At 37.7% G+C, this 13,176-nt stretch overlaps 1 protein-coding gene across 2 annotated transcripts in view; it reads left to right on the top strand.

Moving 5' to 3' along the window:
* LOC116778950 (neurogenic protein big brain) overlaps positions 1–8,307 on the top strand; it is a 40,793-nt gene extending 32,486 nt beyond the window's left edge. The window contains exons 3-6 of one of the 2 annotated variants that reach the window (XM_032673058.2): positions 3,702–3,900; positions 5,700–6,040; positions 6,453–6,685; positions 6,793–8,307. In XM_032673058.2, the coding sequence (XP_032528949.1) occupies positions 3,702–3,900; positions 5,700–6,040; positions 6,453–6,685; positions 6,793–6,911 (892 nt within the window). In that variant the 3' untranslated portion in view covers positions 6,912–8,307. Of the gene's footprint in view, positions 1–3,701; positions 3,901–5,699; positions 6,059–6,452; positions 6,686–6,792 lie in introns of both variants that reach the window. The other variant, XM_061529879.1, reaches the window with a different exon arrangement.
* Positions 8,308–13,176: the final 4,869 nt, after the last annotated feature.

Genomic DNA, 13,176 nt, shown 5'->3' with positions numbered 1-13,176 from the left:
AAATATGCAATATTGTATGTTATTATTGCTTACGTTGTTTCGTCATAAAGTTCACAGACATTTTTTACTTCATCTGTCATATGCTAATATCTGTGTCATTAATGGAGATCTTACTGCGCTGTCATGACTACCTTTAGAATAAGCTGCCAGAAGCCTTATTTGCACAACAAGCCACATTTTGAGAAGTTAATAAGTACGGTTATAAAAATAAATACGTGCTAATACCACCGGATTGTATCGTAAACTTAATACAGACTGTTTGCATGTTTTAATTCATATAACTATAAAAACTAGCTATTGTCTGTGTTCAATTTAACGAGCAAACTCATGGTAAGTTTGAAAGTATCCGGCAGCACAATCTATTGTGCGTGTCACGTGACTTCATACAAGTTTCAACCATCATGGCGTGTTAGCGTTGTAAATCTAATCCAAACTATATATTTTAGTGTAAGCTACATTATTGTAAATTTAATTAAAACCTGTTGTATATTTTTTGCATGGAATATAACGAACTCTCATCTATAATTTCAACATCCATATATTGTCATATACATTCGTAGTACTGAAAATCTATACACGCATACCATTCTTCAGAGTGGGACCATTGAAATTATATAACTTTATATTCGTAAGGAAAGAAAATGTTTACGAACAGGTCTGTATCCTTAGTGCGGCAAAATATCGACAGACTAAGCAACTTCCGTCTCTAAGGTTTTCATTCTCAAATCTTCGTTCATATTCTTATAACTTAATATATATGAATGAAAACAAAGAAACTGGCGACGATTATTTTGACGGTGAAAACTCGTATTAAGGCCGCTGACCTATAACTTACGACCAGATAATGTGTACCATCTCGAAGATAGAAAATAAAGAAATATCTTATATACAATAAAACTAATTTGTTCATTTAGAACAAAGCACAGAATACAATTTAAAAGCCATTAATATAACGCATTAAAACACAAAACGTGAAAACTGAGCTTGAAAGAATATAAATTAAGGTTCGGAATTTTTTTTATTCAATTAAATCGCACGGAACGACTTCAAATACGAATGCGGGTTTTTTTATTTGTCAAACGGAGAGTTACGGCTTTTTTATAGAAGGTAATGAAAAACTAAGTGAATGTTTCAATCCGAATATGTATCAAGATCGGCTCGACATAACGTTTGTTTATTCCTGTATTAATCTTCGAGAATTAATCACATAATATTGCGTTCCTTTTAGCGATGTAATACAGATGTCGTAAAAGTACGAAAGATGTTCTAATTGCTGGTCAAACAATACGGAATACAATTTTTCGGAGTTTCATTTTAATGATATCTAAGATTTTCTCGTGTACTAATGTGATCTTTTCCGAGTGATATGTACTTTCTAAGAGTATTAAGACACCACTGACTGTCGGTGAAGGAAAACATCGTGAGGAAACCTGGACTTATAATTTCAAATTATAAGTTTGAAATCGCCAACCCGCCTCGAGCAAGCGTGGTGATTAATGCTTCTCCATGTAAGAAGAGGCATTTGCTGAGCAGTGAGCTCTGAGGCTGATGATTATGACATTTAAATACTAAGGTTTTCGGATACCACGCTTGTTTTAATTATTTATAACTACATATTTCGAAGCTTCGATTCCTCAACAGTAACCGTGATCACGTTCGGACGAAATGAAATAAAAGTGCGAGAGTTTTTATCTTATAAGGTTTTACAATGAATTAACCGTACTCCGATTAAGACGAGTTAACGGGGTCATCGACAGCACGTATGTGAGGGATCGCGTGTTCACATCCAGTTAACCCGCAAACAGCTGTCCGATCTTAAGAGGCAATTTATCCCTCTTAACTGATGAACAACTGCTCCTTTTCAGAGATACGTTTAGTTTTTTATAAAACTTTTAATTAATTTATCATTTCTTTCATTAACTTCTTCCTATAATTCCCTCGTATAATAAAAGTAATCCAACGCGGTGCCGGAATTAAAGTCTCAGGGGTGACATTTAATGAGGTCCGATGTGGTCTAGTGTAAGTTATGTCGGTGGTAGGACGTCATATGCACTGAATTCCATCCATTTGATGATAAGAAAATCATAATAAATTGCTATAATGATTTTATTATTATACCAAATTTATTTTTGCGGGTATTTTATACACGGGTACTCAGATGTCTTTAACTTCTATTTGATCTTGTAATATTTTCAATTTTGTTGCAGCTGCCAAGTTAGTTACACATTAAAATTTACTATAAATATCGCTCTCCATAAAGTAATCTTAGATATATGTGAATCGATCACGTCGAATGTGACAGCCGAGAATCAGTTTTATTGAAAATAATTACTTATAATAAATCTGTATTCACCGTCGTATGAAATGAGCTGAGCATGAGGTATTTTATTTCAAGGACGTATACAGAGAGACTTAGAAGAGATGATCATTTTTATGACGTTATACATCGTAACTGACAAACTGATGAGCTTTTTATAACGGACGTCCCTCATTACACGAGCAAATGAAACATTAGTGGAGCGTCGTTAGTTGCGGAGGTTGTATTAGGGACACTAACACTGTTAAACAAAGTTATACACTGTGGGGGAAATGTTATGAATATTAATAATAACATAAGTGGAAAATAAAATACTCTGTTTCTAATATAGATTACAATTTTGTAAGAGCGATACACTGTAGATGTAATTGGCATACTCAGAATTCAATTCTGAAGTAGCCAAAAAGAAAATACGATTGGAATTCTTTCGGTAACTTTTTTCCGTTGAAAGACGGGAGACGTTGAAAGACTGCAGTTTGTAAAAGAACTACGGTCTAAGAAACAAGTCTGAAGCAATCTTGAATTTTGAAAGAACATAAATCTAATGACGGCTCCTTTCTTGCAATTAGTCAAATATAGTGAATTTTTTAAAGCCTTAAATATATTACTGGTTAAATGTCTTATAACGTACATGTATAAGACGCTAAACATTTTTTTCGAATATAATAAGTAATAATAATAGTAGGTTATCTTTAAGGTATAGGCATATGCCACGGTGGACTTCTCTGTAGATCTATATAAGATAAACAATTCCACCATATATTATTTTGTTATATCTCAAATACTTTAGACATCGTTTTCGATAACAGCTCTCAGACGACTCATGTTTTCCCGACATCTTCAACAAATATCGTTAATGTACAAACAAGTAAATACAAAAACTTAACAAATTATATACTAAAACCTTCTTCGAGAATCACGCTATCGAGTGGTGATAACTGTTTGGTAATCGGTGCAGTAGTTTTTCCGTTTATCGCGAACAGACAGACAGACGCGACGAGGGACTTTGTTTTTTAATATGTATTGATTGATACTGATTTATTTTTTATTTCCTCTCAGTCTTTATACGGTATTATTTAAATAACATAATTGCTTACATTATTTTCCAATTAATTGAAATCTGAACGTCCTAATTAGTCTGTCACAATAGGGATGTAATTCAAACACAACGGTAATGAACTCAAACCTGACATTAGATCGGTCTGCATCTAATATAGAGGAACTAATTGATTTATTGCCATTATATAACACAAATATTTCCGTTGAATCTTTTTGAATAGACTTTTGTATGTTATAGTATGTAAAAACACGTCCGTTACTCCCAACCAGTGTATAGCTCAACTAAATTTTGCAAGATAAACATGTCCTCGTTATGATATTTCAGAGTGAGTGTGCCTGGTTATGCCGGCGGATTATCAGCGTCGTTGTCGGTGGGTGCGGGCGCGGCTTGGGAGCGTCTTGGCTCCGAGTTACTGCTGTCGGGGCTCGTGGCTGCTGCCTACTTCGCGGCCATGGAGAGGAGATGGACGGGTGCTGCACCGGCGCTTCTCGGAGCGGCCTACTGTGCTGCGAGCTTTGTCTCCGTTAGTATCACTTTAATTTTATTAAAAATCACCTATAAAAATTATAAAGCTTTAAAATTGGTTCAGCTTTATGAAAGTGTCGTATAGTCAGTCTTAAATTATATGTGCTCTGTTCGTTCCAAATACGAGTATGTGTTTTTATTTAAAAATGATGTCGTTCCAATATTATAAAGAGGGCTTTGTTATTCACAAAAAAATATTACGTATACGATTTTCCACTTGTTTAACACTTAAATAGTGTAGCACAAATAATAACAGTGACGTTTGACGTCACGTACAAGCATGTTATATGTATTTAAAAGCTAGTAAAATTTTCTTCTCTTAACTAACGACTTACACCCAATATAAATTATGTATAATTTTCATTTCATAATAAATACTGTGGTTAATAAAGTAAATTGTGTTGAATACAATGTGCGCAATTGAAATCCAACTTCAATCCACTCTGTAACCTTAGACCTGCACGATCTCCATAATTTATGGTTCACAGCCTTACGTGTAAATAAAATGGATGTTGCAACAAATTCTCGGAATTCAATTATCATGAAAGCGTATACATTTCTTTGTATCGAAGAGCCCCAGCTTTGTGCAAAATATGTGTTCGTCAGACAACAGATCCTAAGTATCTTGCGGACGGAGGCAGAATTCTCAATAGAAGAGTACGATTCTCGAAGCACAATGCGCATCCACCCGCGACACTACCTGCCTTTTGTGAGGAATCCTTAACGGACAGATGTTCCTTTTTTTACATCGTCGAAGGCCGCACAAAAACTAGACAAGATGCTTCCACCAATCTATTGAATAGACGACAAAGTGGGATAGTACAAAAGTTGTATTTGGCAATAGATCACATGTCCTTGCGACTAAATGGCCAGCTGGTCATCTTATCTCTTGAAGGAACGCAGTAAGGATACAATTCAAATTGATAAAAGGATGCTTATTTAAAGATACGCTTAAAATAATACAAGCACTATCGTTAGGACGGTTCAGAATGGACTATTTTGTTTTATCTGTGCCATTGCGGTTAGCACTTAGTAGGGATCGAGTCGACCGCAGTTATAGAGGAGCCCCTTTTTAAATTACAAAGTCGTATCTGCCCTAATTACAGCCAACAATCCTTGCCCGATGAAAAGAGGATGATTTTAGTACAAGTCTCAGATATAGCACTTTTGTTATGAATAAAGCGAAATAGTGGATTCCTTTCAACGGAGACGTTTTTATAAATCGCTCGCTCATTTCCGTTCCAAAGTAAATGTAAAAATTCGTTATTCGGCACAATAAATGCCTCGCCGCATCTCGAAGTCGAACTTATATAATTTCGCTTAAAGATGAGAATCGTTCACGCGAACCGCTCCAGCTGAATCACGAAACTTTTGAATATTGTACGGTAGCAGTGCTGGCGATGGTGAGAGCTGCGATGTAGCAATTACGAACATATTGTGTAGCAGCGCTCGCCGTAACAATATACGGGAATTGGTTAACTTTAATGACTATAATAGTTCAGTTTTCATAAATATTTGAATGTTGTTGTTGTTGAAATATTTGCATATTTATTTTATAATTAAGCTTTCTAAATGCGAGTTTCCCATTACATTTCCCGTACGGATGTATGCAATGAACGGTGGGTGAGTGCATTTGCAACAAAGCTTCGATATCGTAATTCATTTTACCTGATTATATCAATCTTCCGATCGGTACAGCGGAGCTGTAGTAAATTAGGTTGGGTTAAGTGAGTGATATAGTCAATAGTTTGTTTAATTTAAAATCTCGATACATATTGTATTTTTTTATATTATCAGATGCCGTCGTTAAATCCAGCTCGTTCCCTGGGGCCGTCGTTCGTGCTGTCTCGTTGGGAGAGTCACTGGGTCTGCTGGGTGGGGGGTCTGGGCGGTGGCATAGCATGCGCTCTCCTCCACGAGTGGGGCACTCGGCGGCCTCGCGGCAACTCCAATTCCCGTGCTTCATCGCCTAGGGATCTGGACGAGTTGGATAAACCCGCGTTCCCGAGTCACCACCACTATCGCCAGCCGACGTACTGCGCCGCCGCCCCCCGGCCCGATACAACGGAGCCCCTGTACTCCGGTACCAAGTCCCTGTACTGTCGCTCGCCGCCGCCCGCCCGACACACGCTCCACAGGTCTGGAACCTGCCAAATGTAATTATTGACGTCGTGGATTGTGATTTATCGTGTTGATGATAGATACTGCCTTGAAAAAAAAAATAATTTACCGTTGCTTTGAAAGATTTCACGATCTCCTCCTATAATACGAAAGTTCCTATAAATCTCAGAAACGACACAATATGCTTACATACAACAGAGACATGCTGTTAACTTTTTATACACAAAACTTCCTATTTGTTACGACAGCTTCTTTGTATGTCTTTTTTCCAACACCTTTTTTTTTTTGGACTCGGTTTTTTTGTTGGACTCGGATTTTTTAACGGTCAAGATGGAGTCTTTATTCCATAATTTTAACTTAACATCTTTGTGTGAAGATCGCATGTGGTATTTATGTAGATCATTTCCATTATCAACATTACGTCCTCAGGTCTCAGTCAGTGTACAGTAAGAGCAGCAGTGCTGGTGGAGCGGCTGTCGGCAGTGTGGGCGTGACCACGGCCGTGGGCGGCGTGGGCGCGGTGGCGGCCACGTCACTGGCCACAGCCCAGTCTCTACTGCTGCGTCCTCCGCACACCGTCACCATGAACCAGAATGTACACAACGCACAAAGAGACCCGGCCTATGGGACCACAGCTAACGGAGTCAGACCCGGGCCCGCAGGTACCTTCATTTCTTGTATTCTAGCCCTTCTTGTGTAATCTTATGGTTGTCACTTTTAGAGTTCGCCGGTAAAATCCCACTAAATGCTTGTCTCTCCGCTCGCCCAGGGTCCGCGGCGCCCGATCGTCGCGAGTCCCTGTACGGAGCCCGCCGCGGTCCGCTGTCGTCGGAGGACAGCGCGTACGGCAGCTTCGCCCGCGGGTACCGCCCGCCCGACCACTACTAGCGACGCGCCTCGCAGCACAATATTGCGCTGCTGTTTGACGTTTGACTCTTGTCTCCTGTCTTTGGAGACCTTTGTGCGAGGGTATTTTGCGTTTTGAAATCTCTGTGCGGAAATATCTGTGTCTGGAAACCTATGTGCGGTGGTGTTCTGTGTTTGGATACCTCTGTGTGTTATATACTCAGTGTTGAAGGTGCTCCGTGGTTACACTCTGCGCTCGTGCTCTATGCAAGTGGACCATTCAAGGTGTGAAATTAGCTATCATTTAAAAGTCCTCTTAGTGGGGTTCAGTTTAGTGTTGTGGTTTGTCTGTATATATTCGTGTCTTATTTTACGATTCAAATCAATTTTTAATAAAAATAAAAACAAGTGATAAAATTATAATTTTATATTATAATGAGGCTATGAATTGATCAAAGTCATTGTGAAGACCTCACGAGTGTGACTGAAACGTCCGAACTCCTTGTGACGTTTATATTCTGTAAATAATAGCAAGTGCCAAGTAACGACACACTCGGACGGGACTGTGTAGCACAGAGGACGGCCGAGTTACCGGTTATTGTTAATGTTGTATCATATTCTAGTGTAGTGTGTAAGAATGTACAATATCTTTGCCACTTCTGACAATCTTTCGATAGTATTTAAGATCAAACGGCTCGATGGACCAAAACGCTAATTTATCTCATTAGTACCTACTATGCTTAAGTGAAAAAATTCCTCTTAGTTTCTTAGCTTTCATTAAAATAATTAAATTCTCTAAGTTCAATGTGAAACCAAAAAAATTCTTCCAAATATATCTATATATATATATATTTTAAGTTAGTGAATTATTTTAAGTTGAAATATTGAAATCATCTAAACGACTGATTCACACAGACTGCTTCCTTTTCGGTTTCATCAACTTATCAACAATCTCCATCACGCAGTAGGAATTAATGAAAAAACATAAGGTTGCTCTAATACTTGTAGGTTTACTGTGTATGTTCGTCTCTGTAAGATATTAAATTTTTTTAACATAACTCGTAACCACACTACATACAACGAATATATACGAGTACGTGTTGTTTTTTAAAATAACATTGAAATTATAATGTACATTGTTAATGAAACTAAACTCGCCTTTTAACTTTACTATTGGTAGTTAGTTGAAATATGGCTCTCGATAGAAACGTCTAAGTGACATTAGGATTTGCAGTTTGGAAGACGTAAAGTTATCACATTATAGTAAGGTTTCAAAGAATTAAAAAAATTTCTTCTCCATTGTAAAGCTTCTAAATTGTATTTATCGTCGTGTAACGTATTATACATTGTGATTAAAATATTTCAATCTTCATCGTCCGCGCTCACTCGTTAATTGTAACGGTTTTAATGAAAATAAATTTACAATACATAAAGGTTATTTAAGTGTTTTATTTCACCTTTACAGTAGCTAAGTTTATTCGAATTTGCTAGTCAAACTAAATACAGGCAGTTAAAGTTTTTCGTTCAGAAATCTTCCCATTTCAAAATTAGAAACTCTGTTCAGTATAATGATGCACAGAAATGTTATATTAAGAATTCAGAATTAACGAATTCCCGCTTAAAAAACATTTGTTCTGTTTGTTTTTACTCTAAAATATAAAAAAAAAATACCTTCACAATAAAATTTGTATTATACTTCCAAAGACGTCCAATATGAGAGAGTCCATCGCTGTCTTCGCCTCGCTGGCCGCTAGATGTCGCTACTAATGTTTGATAAAGTATTACCGGCCACCCTGTCTGTCATTTCAAGTCCGGACCGTAATCTAGCTTTATACAATACAAGCCACCAATTTCGTCATTGTTAGGCTCATAATAACATAGCACCAAGAAGACGTTACTGGGAGTTTGGACGCCATTGGAAGCATAACACAATTTTTATTGTAAAGGTAAAATTTTTATTTTATGAGTTCCGTTTGACGTCCGAAGTCCATTATGAGACTTTGTTATCTCCTGGTGCCTCTTTTTCTTTTTGTATATATATATATGTACATGTTAAAATGCAACAATCTGATTAAAACTATATTGTAAAATCAGGCTGAAAATACTGCGACAGAGATTTTTAAGAGACTTCTAAGAGACTGCTGATTTACAGCTTCCAGCTGGTGCCTGAATACCAGCTTCAGCCAGAAGTTTCTTTATCCACCACCAACTATTGCTGCAGTCGCTGGCCTTCTCGGGTTTCTAGTCGCTAGGAATCAATTTGTTATATTCCCTCGGATATTCCGAGTCAGTTGTACTAATGTACGTAACCAATATACCGCATCAATGCTCCTGTCTGGTGAGGATAAAAATTTCCAGCTAGATTGATGGTACGAAGACGATACGTGGAAGAGTCCGTCTTCGAACCGCAAACAGGATGCAATGTTATGGAATTAACATTATCTACAAAGTGTAGTTTATCCACATGCAAAAGAGTCAGATTATGTGACCAGAAGATAATAATAGCTGCTGCATGTCTGGATGTCTGATACAAACTATTTAAATTTATATTGTGCCTTTTTAAAGACCTAATCAATATCCTGGCATCAAGAATCGGAAGCTTAGGAAATTTACAATTGCATTTGCACAAATCTCTATATCGGATATCGTCTCGCAAACAGATGCAATGACTAATTTATGCACAAGAATGGTCCGGTAGGAAAGATAATGAGTTAAAAATAGACAAGCTAAATACCTTGCTACGTTTGCTGGTCTTTATGGTATACTGCCTCCAGCACGACGACAATAACTGCTTTTCTTGTGGTGTCCATGTCTCTGTTAATTCATTTCGCCCAAAATCAGCTAGGCTTTTTCCACTTCTTCTTCTACTTGGAAACTATTAGGATGAACTGACTTGACATGTGCCGTCTGGGAACCAAAGAGATCTAAATTGGGTGTGCCCCACAGGCTAAATAACCTCGAAGTTTCTTCGTCTGTGATATGCCACTCGACGGCCGCGCGGTTTCTTGACAGCCGGTCGGCTTCGGTGTTCAGGAGACCTGGTAAATGTTGCAGGCGGAGAACATGTTGAAGTGGTCTACCAGATCCAACAGTTGTCCGGTCAATTTTAACAATTGACGGGATCGTGTTCCGCCTTCGTTCTATATGATGGTCAAGACTGTTTTTTTGTCGTTCTGAAGAATCACTGGCGAGTTTCGAAACTCCATCGCTTTGACTGATACTGTGGTTAACACTGCGCACATTTCTTTTATATTGTAACGCCATTTTTTCTGATATTGCTCCCATGCGCCTTTCATCAATTCGTTGTTTACAAGAGCTCCCCATTGAATGTTGACGCATCAGTGACAACGTGGTTCGTTGACATTCTTTTGGGATGAATCGGTGACTGTCCACCGATACTTTCCATCCACCAAATCTGTTCGGTGTGAACCTCTTTTGAGAACTGAATCTGGGATTGTGGACACTTCCTGAGCTTGTTGCTGTGTAACTGTAATAACTGGCAATGCAATCTTCTCCTGTGGGTGATGAAAGTTGCAAAGTTTTGGTGTCCTAAAAGGCCTTGTGCCTATTTTAGGTTCCAAGTACCGGCCACGAGTCTCGCACGCAATATTTGATGAATTCGTTGGGTTTTGTCCGAGGGTAAAAACTTTGTGTTGAAATTGGTGTTCCATACCACCCCCAAATAATCGATAGACCTCGTTGCTGTCGTTACCGATTTTTCCGTATTGACCTACCAACCCTCACCGGACAGAAATTGTATTGTAACTTTTACCTGACTTCTGAGTATATCTCTGTCCTGATGAGCTATCAAGTAATGGTCGAGATAATTTACTAGCCGCAGCCCTTGCGAAGTATTACTGCGATCCAGTTCTAACGGAGGCAAAAATTCGCGGCGCTGCTGATAGCCCAAACGGCAGACATGTCATCTGCAAGTGTTGACCTTGAGATTTAATCCGAAGAAATCTTTGTTGCTTTCTCACCGGCAAACGATAATAAGCCAGCTTAAGTCTTAAGTTTAAGTCCAGCTTCCCCATCCAATCTAATCATTGAAGAAATTGGTGTAGTTGGTGATGATGAAAGTGATAGAACTGCTTTGGCCTCATGTACTGGTTTAATGCCTTGAGATTGAAAATTGTTAGCCTTTTCCTTCGGATTTCTATACTATGAATATAGGGGAGATCAAGGACGGTGTTAGAGGTGCTGGATCCGAAACCTTCAATCGAGTTAAACTCTGAATTTCCGTCGACATTAACTACGAAGTTGGAGTTTAAAATTTCATTGAAATATCTTAAGTTGGGAAAACTAGCGGCGATGGCTTGTTGAATGGTTTCCTGAGACTAATAATTATTTTGCTTATTGATTTGGGTGGATTGAAATAAAACCGTCTGAAAAAACCTTTGAGTTATTTATTTTTATATCCCGGCCTTCATCCTTCTGCTTTATATTTTCTCTCCCTTTTTAGTAGTTAGGATTTCTTTGTATGAAATCCGATACGATGCTAGGCTACGTCTTGTTTGACTTTAACATTATTACTTTGTCGCCCTTGAAACGAACTGATATTGGCGGATGAGGTGGGAGACTGGCGATTTCGGACGAGAACGGTTAGATGATAAAGTTTGTTATTGTATCTACCCCACGAATTTTTTGAAAATATACTGATAGCTGGCCAGGGTCAAACATGTACTCGCAAGAAGGAGGTATTTTATAAAGGTATTCTTTAATAAATTTATCGTTTAATTTATTAACTAAATCCCGTCGACGCATCTCTAAAACTTCAGCTTCTTTGCCGCAAATTATTTGCAGTATATCGTGAGAAACCGTTTTGTAATCGGGTCGTTTCCAAATAACTGGTTTAATTCTTCGTAAATAACGGACGCGTTAAGTTGAACGTCTTCAGAGGCACACCAATCAATCAGAATTTGTTAAGCAGAATTTATCGCTTTGTTTTGGGCTAAAAATACATTGGATGACGCGTCAAAACTACGTTCCATTTGAAATTAACGTACAGGATATAAAGGAACCTCTAGTCGCAGCTCCTCATTTACTTTCAATTCAGTAAATGCCGGGAAAGCTGAATCTTTTTTCTGAACGTCTGTATAACGAACCGCATTCTAGTCAGGTGAGTCAAATATTTGCATAGCTCTTATTTTGTCATACACAAGCCGGCTTTGCTTTCGGTAAAGTAGGTTCTATGACCGCCACATTTAAATATACAATACTACCCGCATCTAATTTCGGCGAACATAAAAATTGTTTATTGACCGACAATACCGCATTATTTGTTATATTAAATAAGAGTACTTGCACGTTCCCAGTTCCATTATTCGAAGCCATTTAAATGACTCACCAACAGCTGTGATAATATGTCAAACCTTTTCTCCAGATCCTGCAGACTAGCTCTCCTTTGGCGTTTCCTTGGCGGCTCCTCATGATCCGAAAGGTATTCCGACGAGCTACCTTCACTTGAACTTTTCTTTTCACTAGGCACGTATCCTCCCGATCACTCATTGAATATTCACTTTTATTTTGAAGGGTATTTAAATAAATTTTTAAAAATTGTTATGACTTAACAGTTTTTCGTAACTACCAAATACTCGGGTCGAAAAACAATGCAACAAAATTACGAAATAGACGGCTTGTATTTAAAAGCTATATTACAGGCCGGACTGGAAGTGATAGGAAGGGTGGTCTGTCATCCGTTACCGACCATTAGTAGCGACATCTAGCGGTCAAGCGAGGTGAAGACAGCGATGGACTCTCATAATGGACGGCGGACGTCAAACGGAACGCATAATATGTATGTTTTTCTCTTGCAGTACATACCAAATAATTGTTGCCTAAACTTATCATTTTAAGACAAACTGAAAAATAAGTTCCAATTCTAAACCTTTTTTCTAGTTAACTTAATGATAACACTTTATGTAAACTGTACAATTAATTAATGCCAAAAAAAAAAAGATTTTCCTCCAAATTTACATTTAGAATTGTTGCTAATTGGTCGCCATCTTGTTTTAGACGCAGCTCTTTATTTGCTGAAGTCATTGTTTACACGTTTATTGTCTACACTTTTTAATTTTAAGTCAAACATAAGTGATCATTCATTATTAAACTATTCAAGTTGAGATACGGAGTTGATAATATTTTTATATCAAAATTATATTTTGTGATTCATTCATATTACGGAACAGTCAAAGTATTATCAATATTCAGCACTGATTACGACAAACTCACCTATGATTGTCTATACATATCAACAGATTTAAATTGTACGATTAGGTACTAAAATAATTCACTCATTTAAAAAAAA

The sequence above is a fragment of the Danaus plexippus genome, chromosome 6 (assembly GCF_018135715.1).
Source record: "Danaus plexippus chromosome 6, MEX_DaPlex, whole genome shotgun sequence".
Classification (NCBI taxonomy): Eukaryota; Metazoa; Arthropoda; class Insecta; order Lepidoptera; family Nymphalidae; genus Danaus; species Danaus plexippus.
This window is presented reverse-complemented; position numbering and strand designations above follow the sequence as displayed.